The sequence below is a fragment of the Dermochelys coriacea genome, chromosome 1, assembly GCF_009764565.3.
Source record: "Dermochelys coriacea isolate rDerCor1 chromosome 1, rDerCor1.pri.v4, whole genome shotgun sequence".
NCBI lineage: Eukaryota > Metazoa > Chordata > Testudines > Dermochelyidae > Dermochelys > Dermochelys coriacea.
Genome location: NC_050068.2, coordinates 30,978,139 through 30,995,827, shown reverse-complemented (window position 1 = coordinate 30,995,827; position 17,689 = coordinate 30,978,139). Strand labels below are relative to the sequence as shown.

General features: G+C 42.5%; 1 protein-coding gene across 1 annotated transcript in view; it reads right to left on the bottom strand.

Moving 5' to 3' along the window:
- The window catches only part of ARHGAP42 (Rho GTPase activating protein 42), a 306,489-nt gene that overhangs the window by 25,350 nt on the left and 263,450 nt on the right, over nucleotides 1-17,689 (bottom strand). The window contains 2 exon segments of the mRNA XM_043504183.1: nucleotides 9-153; nucleotides 989-1,148. Of these exon segments, the coding sequence (XP_043360118.1) occupies nucleotides 9-153; nucleotides 989-1,148 (305 nt within the window).

Below are 17,689 nucleotides of genomic sequence, written 5' to 3'. Positions count from 1 at the left end.
AAACTTACTATCATGGTCTGCCAGACATGGGGTATATCTTCCTTTGGGTTTGCGTGAGCCTGTTGAGAGGCAAATTGCTCTTGTTCTTCTGGAAGCTGAACGGGACTGAGGCTGGGGAAGAGGAATGTTGGGGTCTGGTGCACTGTGAAATATCTATAAGTACAAAATATCACAATCAATAACTTTCATTTTCTTTAAAGCTATGATTTACCATCTTCTTCTTATACCCACTTACAGTTGCACCTGATAGGTTTATTGGAAAAAAAAAAAAAAAAAAAAGTCAATAGGAATTTTTGTATGAAACTAAAATGAAAGTTCACTGAAGATAGATTTTGTTTTGATTTAATTTGCAACCTAAGAACTACAGCACTGGATTAGTGCATCACAACATGCAAGTGAAACTGACAGATACAAGACTATAAAAAAATTAACTGAACTAGTTTACTTTCAATGTTCCTATTAAGAGAAATTAAGTAAACAGAGCACAAATGGTGGAAAATACAATAGATGTTTAACATTGCTCCCATTCCAGTAACCCAATGTATTGTTGGTAACAAGGTAAGAGAGTTGAATTTTCAAAAATCATGATTTTTCACCAGAAAATGTCTTTTGGCCAAGTGCTAACATTGGATTGTGTAAGGGAAAGGCTGGGGGCAGGATCATAGCCCTGTTTGCTCAGCCTGCTTCTAGACAAGAGGAGGGACTACACTTTCCAATGAGATTCTGGCCAGCTCCTACACAAGGCTGGGTGGCTGCTCCTTGTGCTTACACCTTTCATATCCCTATAACAGTTGGCCAGAATATGGCCCATAGGTTTGATTAAGAAGGAAACATTCTATCTGAAAGTGATCTTCTATAAATGCAGCAGACTCTCTTCTTATTTGTAGGAATTTGCTGAAGGTAGTGAATAGGAGATCCGGTAGCATGTTTAACTCCAGTTGCATCACAAATGATATTAAAGTAAAGGTTCCAGATGAAGTTCTTTTACCTTTTCATAATGCTCTATCAAAATTTCCACTACAATATTCTGAAACTAATGTTCATCACAGCAAGCCACGGTTTCCTCCTGTGCTCTCATTAGAGTCGGCCCAAAGATAACACCAAGGTTGGAGACGGTCATGAGATTTTGATGACTGTGTAAGGAAACCCTGCAAAGGAATTTTTTTAAAAAAGGCTAATTAAACATTCCCAAAATATTGCGCTTATTTCCCATTCTAATAAGGCATCTGACACCACAGAAGTGGACTTTTTTTTTGTTCAACAGCTCAAGTTTCCCTTTTGAAAATAATTTAAAACTTGAATGTGAAAACTTTGCCCAAAAAGCTAGAAAATATTGTTTTTTCTTACTGCAAAGCATGACCACCACATAATTGCACATAAATGATTCACACAGTAGCGATGATGCAGACAGGCCAATGTAGACCACATTAGCATAGATAAAGACAACTATGCTGGACAGACATTACAACTTGGTCTGAACATCCAAGAGAGCAACTGTGCAATTAACTTTAGTGACCACAGTAGTTTTCCAAACAGCGAATGTTCAGACACAAATGTATGTATCTATATAAGGCATTGATATGGGCATTGCCACAGAATAACAGTGGAGACAGTAACTCCATTTATGACAGTGTCATTTGTTGGGAATAGTGTCCCATGAATGCAGACTCCTGGTTGGCAAAAAACCCTGGCATCATGAACTTTCCCAGTGCAGCCCACATGAACATTCATAAATCAACCTCTGTGGTCTATGAAGGCCTGCATAACAATGGAGCAGTATCCCTTGCGGTTTATATACTCATGTGGTCTTGAGGAAGGAAAACTATGGGCATATGAATCTCAGTTTGGAAACCCCATTATCTCAAAACTGGCAATTACTTCAGGAGTATCTTTCATGCTCGCCACCTTGGGGTAAACCATACTGCCTGATTGTCTCTGAAACCTGCACCACCACTTTACCCAGAGTTGACTTCTCAACACCAAACTGGTTGGCAATGGACCTGTAGCGGTTTGGGGTAGCCAGCTTCCAGATGGTTATAGCAACCTTCTCTAAGCAAGGATGCCCTTATGCATGTGTCTTTATGCTGGAGGTTCGGAGTAAACTGCTCACAAAGCTGCAGAAATGTAGTTTTCTTCAGGATAAAGTTCTGGACCCACTGCTGGTCATCCCAGGTCTGCATGCTGATATGATCCCAACAGTCTGTGCCTGGGGCCCTGCTCCAGAAGTGCCAGTCCATGTAGGGGACATGAGCGGCTATACCAAGTATTATGAGCAGCATCAGCCAGTGCAAATCTGCCATGCCTGGGGCCTCATCCTCTGCCTCCACTTTCTCCTGCTCTATCATAAGCTCTATTAGGTGCCTTTGGTGGGTCAGAAAATGTCACCAAAATGTCCACCAGCATCTCATGGAAGCTCTTCCAGTTTCCTCACACAGGAGTGAAACCGCAAGCAAGAGAAGTTCTTCAAAGGGGCACCTCGCTCCGTGTTGCTGGCTCTGGTAGTTGGTGCATAGACCAAAATGCTGCTCGCCAGGCTATACTGATGGGCTGTTCAAACTTCCTGTAACATGCAGAGTGGGCAGTAAAGATTTCCCACAGAGCACCATGGTCAAAGGGCTAGAGCGGCCACATTTTAGGAGGGTGCTAGAAAGTCTGGTATATGGTTGGTTTGACTTGGGTCTGCATGCTGCAGTGTGGATGCTAGAGTATCAAGATTGAGCCTGGGTTAGAAAATTCTTAAACTAGGGTTGACAAACAATATAGATGTTCAAGCCCTGGGTTCTCTAACCCAGGGTCAGTTGACTTGCGTCCCACTAACCTGGGGCTTACACTGTAGTGCAGATTTACCCTGGAAGAGCAGGGGGTTGAAAAAACAGCTTCAAAATGACCAGAGGAGCTAGCAAACAGGGGACTTTTGTGAGGGAGTGAGAAAGGCATTCCTTTCATTCTGCTCTCAAGCAGAGAGACCCCCCCATGACAGAGTGAAAAAATACAAGTCAAAGGTTTGGCTCCAGTGAGAGTCCAGTAGCAAGGAGAGGAGGCAGAGGGGTAATACCTACACCATTAGAAGGGTTCCAGAAAACTCCCAAGAAAGAAATACACAGGAGAGAGAGAAAACAAACAAAAAAACAATAATCCTATCAAGCATACTCTAAACTTAGTCCAATAAAAAACTCCCCCCCAAACAACAAAAAATAACCAAGCAACCAAATATCAATACACCTAACAACATACTCTACATTTAGGCCAGAAAACCATACCCCACCACAATTCCCCCCCTCCCGCTAAAAAATTCCCAACTCCTAAACCCTCTGCAAGAGTAAAAAGGATGCAGGCAGAGCGGGGGCTCAAGAGGCAATCCTTGCAATTACAGACCAGTAAGCCTAACTTCAGTACCAGGCAAATTGGTTGAAACTAAAGTAAAGAATAGAGTTATCAAAAAAACAGATGACACAAAAAAGAAAAGGAGTACTTGTGGCACCTTAGAGACTAACAAATTTATTTGAGCATAAGCTTTCGTGAGCTACAGCTCAGTTCATCGGATGCATCCGATGAAGTGAGCTGTAGCTCACGAAAGCTTATGCTCAAACTTACAATTTTGTTAGTCTCTAAGGTTCGCACAAGTACTCCTTTTCTTTTTGCGAATACAGAACTCAACACGGCCTGCTACTCTGAACACCTGTTCACAGATGAATGACCACAATATGTTGGGAAGAGTCAAGGACAGTTCTTTGTTAACAGGGAAATCATGCCTCACCAATCTATACACTTCTTTGAGGGTTTCGTCACCAACTATGTGGAGATAGAAGGGTTTGCGAAGGGTTGATTTAGTGAATACAGCTGTCTTTGGAGCTCTTGCAAACTTCAGAAAAGCCTTTGCCAAGGCGCACTCACCAAGCTCTTAAGCAAATTAAGCAATCATGGATAAAGAAAAGGTACCTCTCATGTATCCGTAACTACGTTATAAAGACAGGACAACAAAGCGGTTAGGAATAATCCGCCGTCAGTTTTCACAATGGAGAGAAGAAAATAATGGTGTTCCCCCAAAGATCTGTACTGGGTCTCTGCTATTCAACATATTCATAAATGATCTGGGAAAGGGGATGAACAGTGAGATGGCAAAATTTTCAAGCGATAGAAAATTATTTAAGATAATTAAGTCCAAAGCTGACCGCAAAGAATTACAAACTCTTTCTCTCTACACTAGGTGATAGGATTGGATTGTGATGAAAATATGGGATGATGCGCAGTGGCTTCAGAACGTTCAGATTCGCAAAGCCACATTCCTTGAACTGTGTGAGGAGTTCGCCCCCCCCCAGCCCTGCAGCACAAAGACAACAAAATGAGAGCTGCTTTCATGGTGGGAAAAGCACGTGGGTGATCCGTGTGTGGAAGCTAGCAACTTTTGGAGTCGTAAAGTCGATCATTGGGGCTGCAGTGATGCAAGCGTGCAGGGCCATTAATTGCCTTCTGCTATGAAGGACTGTGACTCTGGGCAACGTGCAGGAAATAGTGGATGGCTTTGCAGCAATGGGATTCCCCAATTGTGGCAGGGTGATAGACGGCATGCATATTCCAATTTTGACCCTAGACCATCTTGCAATGGAGTACATCAACAAAAAGGGCTACTTCTCTATGATATTGCAGGTGCTGGGGATCATCATGGTCATTTCACTGACAACACAGGGTGGTCAGGGAAGGTGCATGATGCACACATGTTCAGGAACACTGGCCTGTATAGATGGCTGCATGTAGGAAAGTTCTTTCCAGACCAGAAGGTTCCAATAGGGGATGTGGAAATGCCCATAGCAATCCTGGGAGACTCAGCCTACATCCTGGTTCATAAAATCTTATACCAGAAACCTTGACAATAGCAAGGAGTGCTCCAACAACAGGCTCAGCATAATGTGCGTTTGGCAGAGTAAAGGGTTGCTGGTGCTGCCTTTTGAACAGCCAGACACCAGGGACATTAGAGGGGCTCAACAAGAAGCTATTCAAATCAGAGAGGCAGCATTTTGACAATGAACCACAGTAATGTGTCTTCCGTAATGCATTCAGCCAGGCATTGTTTAGTTGCCACCTTGAATGACCCTTGTAATGATTCCTGCCTGAGCATAATCTGCAGATGTGCTAACTTCTGTTGCAATCCTTGTGTGTGGTACACAAAGAAAGAATAATTGTATTTGTAAGAATATTTTTTATTAAACAGCAATACACAGATTAACATTTCTTACAAGGGACCTGATCCTCTCTGAAATGAGAAGTCCAGCTGTCATTATGGTACATATTCATAGGGGTGGAGTGCAAGGGGTATTATGACGGCCTGGGAACATGTGAAGAATGTGTGTGGGGAGTTTGGGCAGGGCATGGAACGCAGTTCTGTATGGGCTCCAGGTGGAGTCGAGCACAGATGTGTTCCGAATGCAGTGCAGTACTCTTTTGGTATTTGGTACTCCATGAGCATTATCATCTGCTCCTGAGCCTCTATTATCCACTCCTGCACCCATTTTTAGTTTTTAGTTTATTGTCTCATTCCACGTTCTGTGCTTGCTATTGGCATGATCAGATGATTGCAGCACTTCTTCATTCACCTCCTTATCTGAGGGAGGCGCTCCGCTGGTGTGTAGGAGCTGGCCCTCCAGTGCACATCTGCAGAAGCGAAAGAAACAATATACAGAGTCAGTATTGTGAGTGCACTCACAGTCGTGAATCCTAAAAGTTACACACACCTCTTTCTCACCGTCCCTTGGTAAGCACACAGCACAGCAAGAGCACTAAACACGGTGCGTTCAGCCCGGGAAGAGGGAGAGGTGCAAGATGGGACAAAGAGAGTCTGGATGGTTTCAGAAGGGGTTCAGCACAAGCGCCTAGGGACACTATTCTGAATACTGGCATCATTTTCCACAGGCGGGGTGATCAAAGCTGAAATCACACTACCAAGGGTCACCAAAGATGCAAAGGTGAATCTCCTGCAAGCATGTGGCTTCAGACTAGGTCTGTATGTACTTGCTTGTGTGCTGCTTTGGTTCCTGCAGAAGTAATTACTGATTGGTGCAGCAAAGTTTCCTACAACAGGAAAAGAAACAAAGCAGCTCTGCCAAGGAACCTTTGGCAGAGGATTGCAGAGTACCTTCAGGAAAGTTTTTGAGAGATCTCTATGGAGGATTCCTGGGAGATCTGGGTGTGCATTAACAAACTTTTTCACTGGGGTCCCACTGCATAGTTGCACCCGGGAATGCAAAGCAGATGCAAACAGTACCTAGTGTAGTTAATTTCTATCCCTTCTCTGACATGCACCATGTTACAAAATAAAGGACACGTCTACCTCATGTAACCATGCGCTACCAAAGAAAAATGTGTACTTACCAGAGCTCCCCTCTCCTGTTTCAGGCATGCCAGAGGAGGACTGCTGTTGGGACTGGCTAGACCTCTCTGGAGTCAAAAAGAGGTCCTGGCTTGCCACTGGATGAGTCTGTTGTCTGTCCCACATTCTTCTCCAACCCGATCTCTTTGTTCATCACTTTGTCCTCGGGGTTGACTCCACTGGCTGCTGCCTCCAGTCCCCCCGAAGTATCCCACAGGGCTTTTGGCAATGGAGATTGGGCTGCCACCAAGGCTGGCGTGCAGCTCCTTTTAAAAGCGGCATGTTTTCGGCACCGCACCAGAGAGATGGTTGACCTCCCTTGCCTTCTGGTATGCCTGCCTCAGCTCCTTGATCTTAGCATGGCACCACTGCATGTCCCTTTCATGCCCCTTCCCATCCATGACACAAGCAATCTGCTCATAAGTGTCAAAGTTCCTATGGCTGGATCCGAGCTGCGACTACGCAGCCTCCTTTCCCCACAGACCCAACAGATCCAGCAACTCTGGTGTACTCCAGGCAGGAGCACATTTGCTGTGGAAAGCCGGCATGGTCATCTGGGAAGATGCGATGTGATGCGATGTGCTACCCCAAGCAAACAGGAAGTGGAGTTTCAAAAATTCCCGGGACATTAAATGGGGAGGGGACGCATGCCTGTGTACCTGGCTGAAGGGCAGTGGACTAGAAACTGCTGACGAAAGCAGTCATGATGGAGATTGTGGGATACCTCCTGGAGGCCACTTAAGGCAACATAAACAAATGGAGTGTCTATACTGATAGCGCGTCACTCTAACTTCGTCACAAAAAGCTCTATGCCACTCGTTGAGGGGGTTTTATTATGACAGTGTAGTACTTCATTGTTTTGTTGATGAAACCTGCCTTTTGTTGACAAAACTGTGTAGTGCAGGCAAAGCCTTCGAGTTCTGTGTTAGAAGAAAGTAACTCTTTTTTTGATTCTTTATTACTGCCACATGAGAATAGCCAATTTGCATATGCAAACATCTTGCATATCCACAAAGTTAGGACCATTTGAGATCAAAACTGTTAATACACATTTTTTAGACCTATCTGGAAAATGTGGCCCTGAATATGACTAGATCAGGAGTTCTCAAACTTGTGGGTTGTAAGCTCTGGGGAGGTCATGAACAGTTTCAGGTAGGTCATTAGCATCATCACCTATTCTCAACCTTTCAGTTATATATAAAAAAAAAATGTTTCTAGCCCTTATGATTGTGGAGATTACCTTGAAAATGTGATCTAAGTGTTAATGAATGCAGTGTTGCTTGCCTAAATCTACACAAAACATGAAACAATAGCTCTAAGAAGTGTAAACTGCTCTGTTAATTTCAATCAAGGCCTTATGGACTTGCCTCTGTTATTCTGCAAACATGGAATTTGGGATTTCTTCCAAAATAATCTGGAATTCAGCATTTTTGTCATGGAATTTCATTTTGTTACAGCCAGATGCTCAACGTTATGTCTCCTTGCCACACAGCCTGCACTCATCCAGGGAGCCAGGCAGCAGGGTGCTTGTGACAAACCACTTCTTTCCTCCATGGATCTGACACTTGCACCCTGAATTTTGTGTCTGGCAGACTCTGTACCACAAACACGTACTAGACTGCTTATCAGTGTTGTAGTAGCTGGCAAAGATTTCTGGAGCACAGAATCATAGGATTGGAAGGGACCACGAGAGATCATCTAGTCCAGTTCCCCACACTCATGGCAGGACTAAATATTATCTAGACCATGCCTGACACGTGTTTGTCTACCACGTGTCTAATCTACTCTTAAAAATCTTCCATGTGGAGATTCCACAACCTCCCTAGGCAATTTATTCAGGTGCTAAACTACCCTGACAGTTAGGAAGTTCTTCCTAATGTCCAACCTAAACCACCCTTGCTGCAATTTAAGTTCATTGCTTCTTGTCCTATCTTTAGAAGATAAGAATAATTTTTCTCCCTCCTCCTTGTAACAATCTTTTATGTACTTGAAAACTTATGTCGCCTCTCAATCTTCTCTTCCCTAGAATAAACAAACCCAACTTTTTTAATCTTCCCTCAAAGGTCATGTTATCTACACCTTTAATCACTTTTGTTGCTCTTCTCTTGCCTTCCCCAATTTGTCCACATCTTTGCTGAAATGTGGCGCCCAGAACTGGACACAATATTCAAGTTGAGGACTAATCAGCGCGGAGTAGAGCGGAAGAATTATGCTGTTGACTCAGATTTAGCTTGTGTTCCACTATAACCCCCAGATTCCTTTCTGCAGTACTCCTTCCTAGGCAGTCATTTCCCATTTTGTATGTGTGCAACTGAGTGTTCCTTCCTAAGTGGAGTAGTTTGCATTTGTCCTTATTGAATTTCATCCTATTTGCTTCAGACCATTTCTCCAGTTTGTCCAGATCATTTTGAATTTTAATCCTAATCTCCAAAGCACTTGCAACCCCTCCCAGTTTGGTATCGTCTGCAAACTTTTTAAGTATACTCTCTATGCCATTATCTAAATCACTGATGAAGATATTGAACAGAACTGGACCCAGAATTTATCCCTGTGGCATATCCCACTTGATATGCCTTTCCAGCTTGACTGTGAACCACTAATAACTACTTTCTGGGAACGGTTTTCTAACCAGTTATGCACCCATCTTATAATAGCTCCATCTAGGTTGTACTTCCCTAGTTTGTTTAAGAGAAGGTCATGCGAGACAGTATCAAAAGCCTTACTAAAGTCAAGATATACCACGTCCACCACTTCCCCCTGTCCACAATGCTTGTTCCCTGTGAAAGAAAGCTATTAGGTTGGTTTAACATGATTTTTCTTGACAAATCCATGCTGACTCTTACTTATCCCCTTATTATCTTCTAGGTGTTTGGAAATTGATTGCTTAATTATTTTCTCCATTATCTTTCCGGGTACTGAAGCTAAACTGACTTGTCTGTAATTCCATGGGTTGTCCTCTTCTCCCTTCTTATAGATTAGCACTATACTTGCCCTTTTCCAGTCCTCTGGAATCTCTCCTGTCTTCCACAACTGAACTAATGGCTTGGATACCTCCTCAATCAGCTCCTTGAGTATTCTAGGATGTATTTCATCAGGCCCATATGACTTGAAGACAGATTCATAGATACTAAGGTCAGAAGGGACCATTATGATCATCTAGTCCGACCTCCTGCACAGTGCAGGCCACAAAATCTCACCCACCCACTCCTGCAAAAAACCTCTCACCTATGTCCGAGCTATTGAAGTCCTCAAATCGTGGTTTAAAGACTTCAAGGAGCAGAGAATCCTCCAGCAAGTGACCCGTACCCCATGCTACAGAGGAAGGCGAAAAACCTCCAGGGCCTCTTCCAATTTGCCCTGGAGAAAAATTCCTTCCTGATCCCAAATATGGTGATCAGCTAAACCCTCAGCATATGGGCAAGATAATGGAGTTTTGGTAAGTAATTGATCTTTAAATATTCAGGGTAAATAGGCCAAATCCCCTGAGATGGGATATTAGATGGATGGAATCTGAGTTACTATAGAAAATTCTTTCCTGGGTATCTGGCTGGTGAATCTTGCCCATATGCTCAGGGTTTAGCTGATTGCCATATTTGGGGTCGGGAAGGAATTTTCCTCCAGGGCAGATTGGAGAGGCCCTGGCGGTTTTTCGCCTTCCTCTGTAGCATGGGGCATGGTTGACTTGAGGGAGGCTTCTCTGCTCCTTGAAGTCTTTGAACCATGATTTAAGGACTTCAATAGCTCAGACATGGGTGAGGTTTTTCATAGGAGTGGGTGGGTGAGATTCCGTGGCCTGCGCTGTGCAGGAGGTCGGACTAGATGATCAGAATGGTCCCTTCTGACCTTAGTATCTATGAATCTATGAAGATTCACCAGCCAGATACCCAGGAAAGAATCTTCTGTAGTAACTCAGATCCCACCCCATCTAACATTCCATCACAGGCCATTAGGCCTATTTACCATAAATATTTAAAGATCAATTACTTACCAAAATCATGTTATCCCATCATACCATCTCCTCCATAAACTTATAGAGTTTAATCTTAAAGCCAGATACATCTTTTGCCCCCACTGCTTCCCTTGGAAGGCTATTCCAAAACTTCACTCCTCTGATGGTTAGAAACCTTCGTCTAATTGCAAGTCTAAACTTCCCAATGACCAGTTTATATCCATTTGTTCTTGTGTCCACATTGGAACCGAGCTTAAATAATTCCTCTCCCTCTCCGGTATTTATCCCTCTGATATATTTATGGATAGCAATCATATCTCCCCTCAACCTTCTTTTAGTTAGGCTAAACAAGCTAAGCTCCTTGAATCTCCTTTCATAAGACAAGTTTTCCATTCCTCGGATCATCTTAGTAGCTCTTCTCTGTACCTGTTCCAGTTTGAATTCATCCTTCTTAAACATGGGAGACCAGAACTGCATACAGTATTCCAGCTGAGGACTCACCAGTGCCTTGTATAACGGTACTAAAACCTCCTTATCTCCTGGAAATACCTCGTCTGATGCATCCCAAGACCGCATTAGCTTTTTTCACGGCCATATCACATTGGCGGCTCATAGTCATCCTATGATCAACCAATACTCTAAGGTCCTTCTCCTCCTCCTTTTCTTCTAATTGATGCGTCCACAGCTTATAACTAAAATTCTTGTTATTAATCCCTAAATGCATAACCTTATACTTCTCACTATTAAATTTCATCCTATTACTATTACTCCAATTTACAAGGTCATCCAGATACTCCTCTATGATATCCCGGTCCTTCTCTAAATTGGTAATACCTCCCAACTTTGTGTCATCAGCAAACTTTATTAGCATACTCCCACTTTTTGTGCCGAGGTCAGTAATAAAACGATTAAATAAGATTGGTCCCAAAACTGATCCCTGAGGAACTCCACTGGTAACCTCCCTCCAGCCTGACAGTTCACCTTTTAGTAGGACCCGCTGTAGTCTTCCTGTTAACCAATTCCTTATCCACCTTTCAATGTTCATATTGATCCCCATCTTTTCCAATTTAACTAATAATTCCCCATGTGGCACGGTATCAAACACCTGTCTGAAATCTAGGTAAATTAGATCCACTGCATTTCCTTTGTCTAAAAAATCTGTTACTTTCTCAAAGAAGGAGATCAGGTTGGTTTGGCACGATCTCCCTTTTGTAAAACCATGTTGTATTTTTGTCCAATTTACCATTGACTTCAATGTCCTTAACTAATTTCTCCTTCAAAATTTTTTCCAAGATCTTGCATATTACAGATGTCAAACTAACAGGCCTGTAGTTACCCGGACCACTTTTTTTTCCTTTCTTAAAAATAGGAACAAAGTTAGCAATTCTCCAATCATACTGTACAACTCCTGCGTTTACAGATTCATTAAAAATTCCCGCTAATGGGCTTGCAATTTCATGTGCCAATTCCTTTAATATTCTTGGATGAAGATTATCTGGGCCCCCCGATTTAGTCCTATTAAGCTGTTCGAGTTTTGCTTCTCCCTCAGATATGGTAATATCTACCTCCATATCCTCCTTCCCATTTGTCATGCTACCATTACCCCTAAGATCCTCTTTAGCCTTATTAAAGACTGAGGCAAAGTATTTGTTTAGATATTGGGCCATACCTAGATTATCCTTGACCTCCACTCCATCCTCAGTGTTTAGAGGTCCCACTTCTTCTTTCTTTGTTTTCTTCTTATTTATATGGCTACCTAACCTTTTACTATTGGTTTTAATTCCCTTTGCAAGGTCCAACTCTACTTGACTTTTAGCCTGTCTCACTTTATCCCTACATGTTCTGACCTCAATAAGGTGGCTTTCCTTGCTGATCCCTCCCATCTTCCACTCCCTGTATTCTTTCGGCTTTTTCTTAATCACCTCTCTGAGATGCTTACTCATCCAGCTTGGTCTCCTGCCTATGAATTTTTTTCCCCTTTCTTGGGATTCAGGCTTCCGATAGCTTCTGCAGCTTTTATTTAAAGTAATCCCAGGCCTCCTCTGCCTTTAGATCCATAAATTCTTCAGTCCAATCCACTGCCCTAACTAATTTCCTTAATTTTTGAAAGTCAGCCCTTTTGAAATCAAAAACCCTAGCTGCAGATTTATTTTTGTTAATCCTTCTGGTTCAGTTTGAAGAAAATTAGCTCATGATCACTTGAACCAAAATTGTCCCCTATAACCATTTCTTCTATGAGGTCTTCACTACTCACCAAAACCAAATTTAAAATGGCATCCCCTCTAGTCGGTTCAGCAACTACTTGATGAAGGAATCCATCAACTATCGCATCTAGGAAAATCTAAGCCCTATTATTATTACTAGCAGTCATCCTCCAGTCTATATCAGGGAAGTTAAAGTCTCCCATGATCACGCAGTTTCCATTAGTATTTACTTCATTAAAAACATTAAAAAGGGCTCTATCCATATCCAAATTAGATCCCGGAGGTCTAGAGCACACCCCAAGCACTATCCCATTGGAGGCTCTAATACTTTTCTTCCCCAATGTAATTTTTGCCCAGACGGACTCTGTCTTATCTATTCCATCACTTCTTATTTCTTTACATTCTACCTCATCATTGACATACAATGCTACTCCTCCACCTTTACCTTTATTTCGGTCTTTCCTAAACAGCACATACCCTTCAATACCTGTAGTCCAGTCACGACTACTATTCCACCATGTTTCTATTATCCCTATAAGATCTGGTTTCACTTCCTGCAACAGTAGCTCTAGTTCCTCCATTTTGTTACCTAGGCTCCTCGCATTGGTGTACAAACATTTTAATTTTTGCTGTTTGGCCTCGCTCACATTCTGTACCCTATTAGGCATGGTCATTCTACAGCCAGTATAACTATTAGACTGGTATCCACACTGCCCTTCCTCCTTATATACATTCTCCTACTCATGGCTATATCCTTTCTTACTTTGTTTTCTTCCCTCTCAATGCTAAAATCCGGCATGGAGATTACCTGGACATCTCCCAACCATCTCCCCCAAATTCCTAGTTTAAAGCTCTCTTAATCAGTTGTGCCAGCCTACATCCTAGAAGTCTATTTCCTTCCCTACTCAGAAGAAGTCCATCCCAAGAGAACTCTCCTCTGTCCATGAATGCTTCCCAGTGGCCATACATCCCAAAGCCCTCCTTATAGATACATTGTCTAAGTAATTTTTAGGTTGTTCTTTCCCTAGTTTAGTCTCTGATCCAACCTCATTTTCACTGGCATTCAGTATGTTAGATGTCCAATCGCTACTAACTTTTTTGGTGAAAACAAACAAAAATATCATTTAGCACTTCTGCCATTTCCATATTTTCTCTTATTGTCTCCCCCCCCGCCCCATGAGTAATGGGCTTACCCTGTCCTTGGTCTTCCTCTTGCTTCTAATGCATTTGTAGAATATTTTTGTTTTACCCTTTATGTCTCTAGCTAGTTTAATCTTGTTTTGTGCCATGGCCTTTCTGATTTTGTCCCTGTATACTTGTGTTATTGTTTATATTTATCCTCTTTAATTTGAACTAGTTTCCACATTTTGTAGGACTCTTTTGCTAATGTCTGTTTTCCTGAAATCCATTATCTTTATTGCACTTTTTTCAGAGTAGCAGCCGTGTTAGTCTGTATTCGCAAAAAGAAAAGGAGTACCGGTGGCACCTTAGAGACTAACAAATTTATTAGAGCATAAGCTTTCGTGAGCTACAGCTCACTTCATCGGATACATTTGGTGGAAAAAACAGAGGAGAGATTTATATACACACGCACAGAGAACATGAAACAATGGGTTTATCATACACACTGTAAGGAGAGTGATCACTTAAGATAAGCCATCACCAGCAGCAGGGGGGGGAAAGGAGGAAAACCTTTCATGGTGACAAGCAAGGTAGGCTAATTCCAGCAGTTAACAAGAATATCAGAGGAACAGTGGGGGGTGGGGTGGGAGGGAGAAATACCAGGGGGAAATAGTTTTACTTTGTGTAATGACTCATCCATTCCCAGTCTCTATTCAAGCCTAAGTTAATTGTATCCAGTTTGCAAATTAATTCCAATTCAGCAGTCTCTCGTTGGAGTCTGTTTTTGAAGCTTTTTTGTTGAAGTATAGCCACTCTAAGATCTGCTGAAGTGAAGAAACAGATTGACAGAGCCAGAAGAGTACCCAGAAGTCACCTACTACAGGACAGGCCCAACAAAGAAAACAACAGAACGCCACTAGCCATCACCTTCAGCCCCCAACTAAAACCTCTCCAACGCATCATCAAGGATCTACAACCTATCCTGAAGGACGAGCCATCACTCTCACAGATCTTGGGAGACAGACCAGTCCTTGCTTACAGACAGCCCCCCAATCTGAAGCAAATACTCACCAGCAACCACACACCACACAACAGAACCACTAACCCAGAAACCTATCCTTGCAACAAAGCCCGTTGCCAACTCTGTCCACATATCTATTCAGGGGATACCATCATAGGGCCTAATCACATCAGCCACACTATCAGAGGCTTGTTCACCTGTTCATCTACCAATGTGATATATGCCATCATGTGCCAGCAATGCCCCTCTGCCATGTACATTGGCCAAACTGGACAGTCTCTACGTAAAAGAATGAATGGACATAAATCAGACGTCAAGAATTATAACATTCAAAAACCAGTTGGAGAACACTTCAATCTCTCTGGTCACTCGATCACAGATCTTAGAGTGGCTATACTTCAACAAAAAAGCTTCAAAAACAGACTCCAACGAGAGACTGCTGAATTGGAATTAATTTGCCAACAGGATACAATTAACTTAGGCTTGAATAGAGACTGGGAATGGATGAGTCATTACACAAAGTAAAACTATTTCCCCCTGGTATTTCTCCCTCCCACCCCACCCCCCACTGTTCCTCTGATATTCTTGTTAACTGCTGGAATTAGCCTACCTTGCTTGTCACCATGAAAGGTTTTCCTCCTTTACCCCCCTGCTGCTGGTGATGGCTTATCTTAAGTGATCACTTTCCTTACAGTGTGTATGATAAACCCATTGTTTCATGTTCTCTGTGTGTGTGTATATAAATCTCTCCTCTGTTTTTTCCACCAAATGCATCCGATGAAGTGAGCTGTAGCTCACGAAAGCTTATGCTCTAATAAATTCGTTAGTCTCTAAGGTGCCACCGGTACTCCTTTTCTTTATTGCACTGTTTCCCTCCCTACCATTCCTTAGAATGATGAATGCTATCATTTGATGATCACTGTCACCCAAGCTGCCTTCCACTTTCAAATTCTCAACCAGTTCTTCCCTATTTGTCAAAATAAAATCTAGAACAGCCTCTCCCCTAGTAGCTTTCTCCACCTTCTAAAATTAAAAAAAAAATGTCTCCAATATATTCCAAGAACTTGTTGGGCAATCTGTTCCCTGAATATGGCCACAAATATGGTTATTAAAAGAAAGGAGCACTGAGCCATTTGGAGATCCAGCATCCATCTTTATGAAAGAAATCCACTCAGCCTCACCTCAGTCTCTGGAAAAACCATGGAGCAGGTCCTCAAGGAATCCATTTTGAAGCACTTGGAGGAGAGGAAGGTCATCAGGAACAGTCAACACGGATTCACGAAGGGCAAGTCATGCCCGACTAACCTGATTGCCTTCTAGGATCAGATAACTGGCTCTGTGGATATGGGGAAAGCAGTGGATGTGATGTATCTTGACTTTAGCAAAGCTTTTGAGATGGTCTCCCACAGTATTCTCTGGGGTCTGGGGCATATGACTTATGAGGAGAGGCTGAGGGAACTAGGCTTATTTAGTCTGCAGAAAAGAAGAATGAGGGGGGATTTGATAGCATCCTTCAAGTACTTGAAGAGGGGTTTGAAAGAGGATGGAGCTAGGCTGTTTTCAGTGGTGGCAGATGACAGAAAAAGGAGCAATAGTCTCAGGTTGCAGTGGAGGAGGTTTAGGAAAACCTGTTTCACTAGGAGGGTGGTGAAGTACTGGAATGGGTTACCTAGGGAGATGGTGGAATCTCCATCCTTAGAGGTTTTTAAGGCCCAGCTTGACAAAGCCCTGACTAGGATGATTTAGCTGGGGATTGGTCCTGCTTTGAGCAGGGGGTTGGACTAGATGACCACCTGAGGTCTCTTTCAACCCTTATCTTCTATGATTCTATGAAAATCCACGGTTCTATTACATAAATATATTGTAAATATGATAGCCCTCCAAGCATCAGATGTCATATCACTGCAAATAATAAAAGGTGCCAAAAAGCTCATAATTTGGGAAACGTTGCTTGAACCCCATGTCCTGTCAAAACAATTACTTCCTCCAATATCATCAGCTGATGTGATATGGTTTTCATGACACAGCTTCAGAGGCTGAGGAGAGCCAATATTTCTCAGTACACATGGATGAAACTACAGATGTGTCTTCCTCTGACCAACTTGTAACATTTGTCCAAGATGAGTGAGAAGAATTCATATACGAGGACTGCCTCTTTTGCTGTCTCCTGATATGGGCTATGGGGTGGAAAAGGCATCTTTGAAGCTTTCCAGTAATCAATTCTTGGCAGTTGGGTTGGATTGGTATTTGAACTGATAGTACTTGAGCTATGACAGGAAAACACAGTGGCCTTATGACTAGAATCTAGTTGATTCTATGCCCCAAGCATTGGGAATATTATTCAATTCACAGAGACACTGTAGTGGCAAAGAGGATGTCAGTGGAATTGCAGAAGGTACTTGATGAGTCTATAAAGTTGTGAACTTTATTAAAATTAAGCCCACTGCATGCCTCTTTGCTATTTTATGTGATGGAGCAGATAATCAACATTGACAGCTCCTTTTCCACTCTGAAGTGTACTGGCTTTCCTGGAGTAAATTTTGAATTACTTGTCTGAGCTCAGAGAAGACATAAGGGTTTTCCATCGTCAATGTGGCTCTCCCTTTGCAGAATACTTCTCTGATCAGCATAGGCTTGCTCTGAATGCTTCTTTCCAGGAGCAGAATATAACCTAGGTTATTAACCTGAGGGTTGTGAACAGAGGGTTGGAGGTCCTGGTATGGATTGATCTTCTTCAACGCTTAGCCAGTTAGTCGGCTGTAGCGATCGTTTGCCATTTGGTCCATTCCTATGAAACCACAAAGGCTTGACGGCCTGAGAGTCCAACATCAGATTTAATCCACATTAAATGAAAATGTGGCACGCATTAAATATCTTACTAAAATCGAAATACACGACAATATGACTACTGTATTTGTTTATTCATAAAGGCTCCAAATCCTGCACTGATTTATGCCCGTGCTTGACTATGCACTGAACACAATGGGATTACTCAAATGTGCTAAATCAAGTAAAAGTGTAAATCTTTG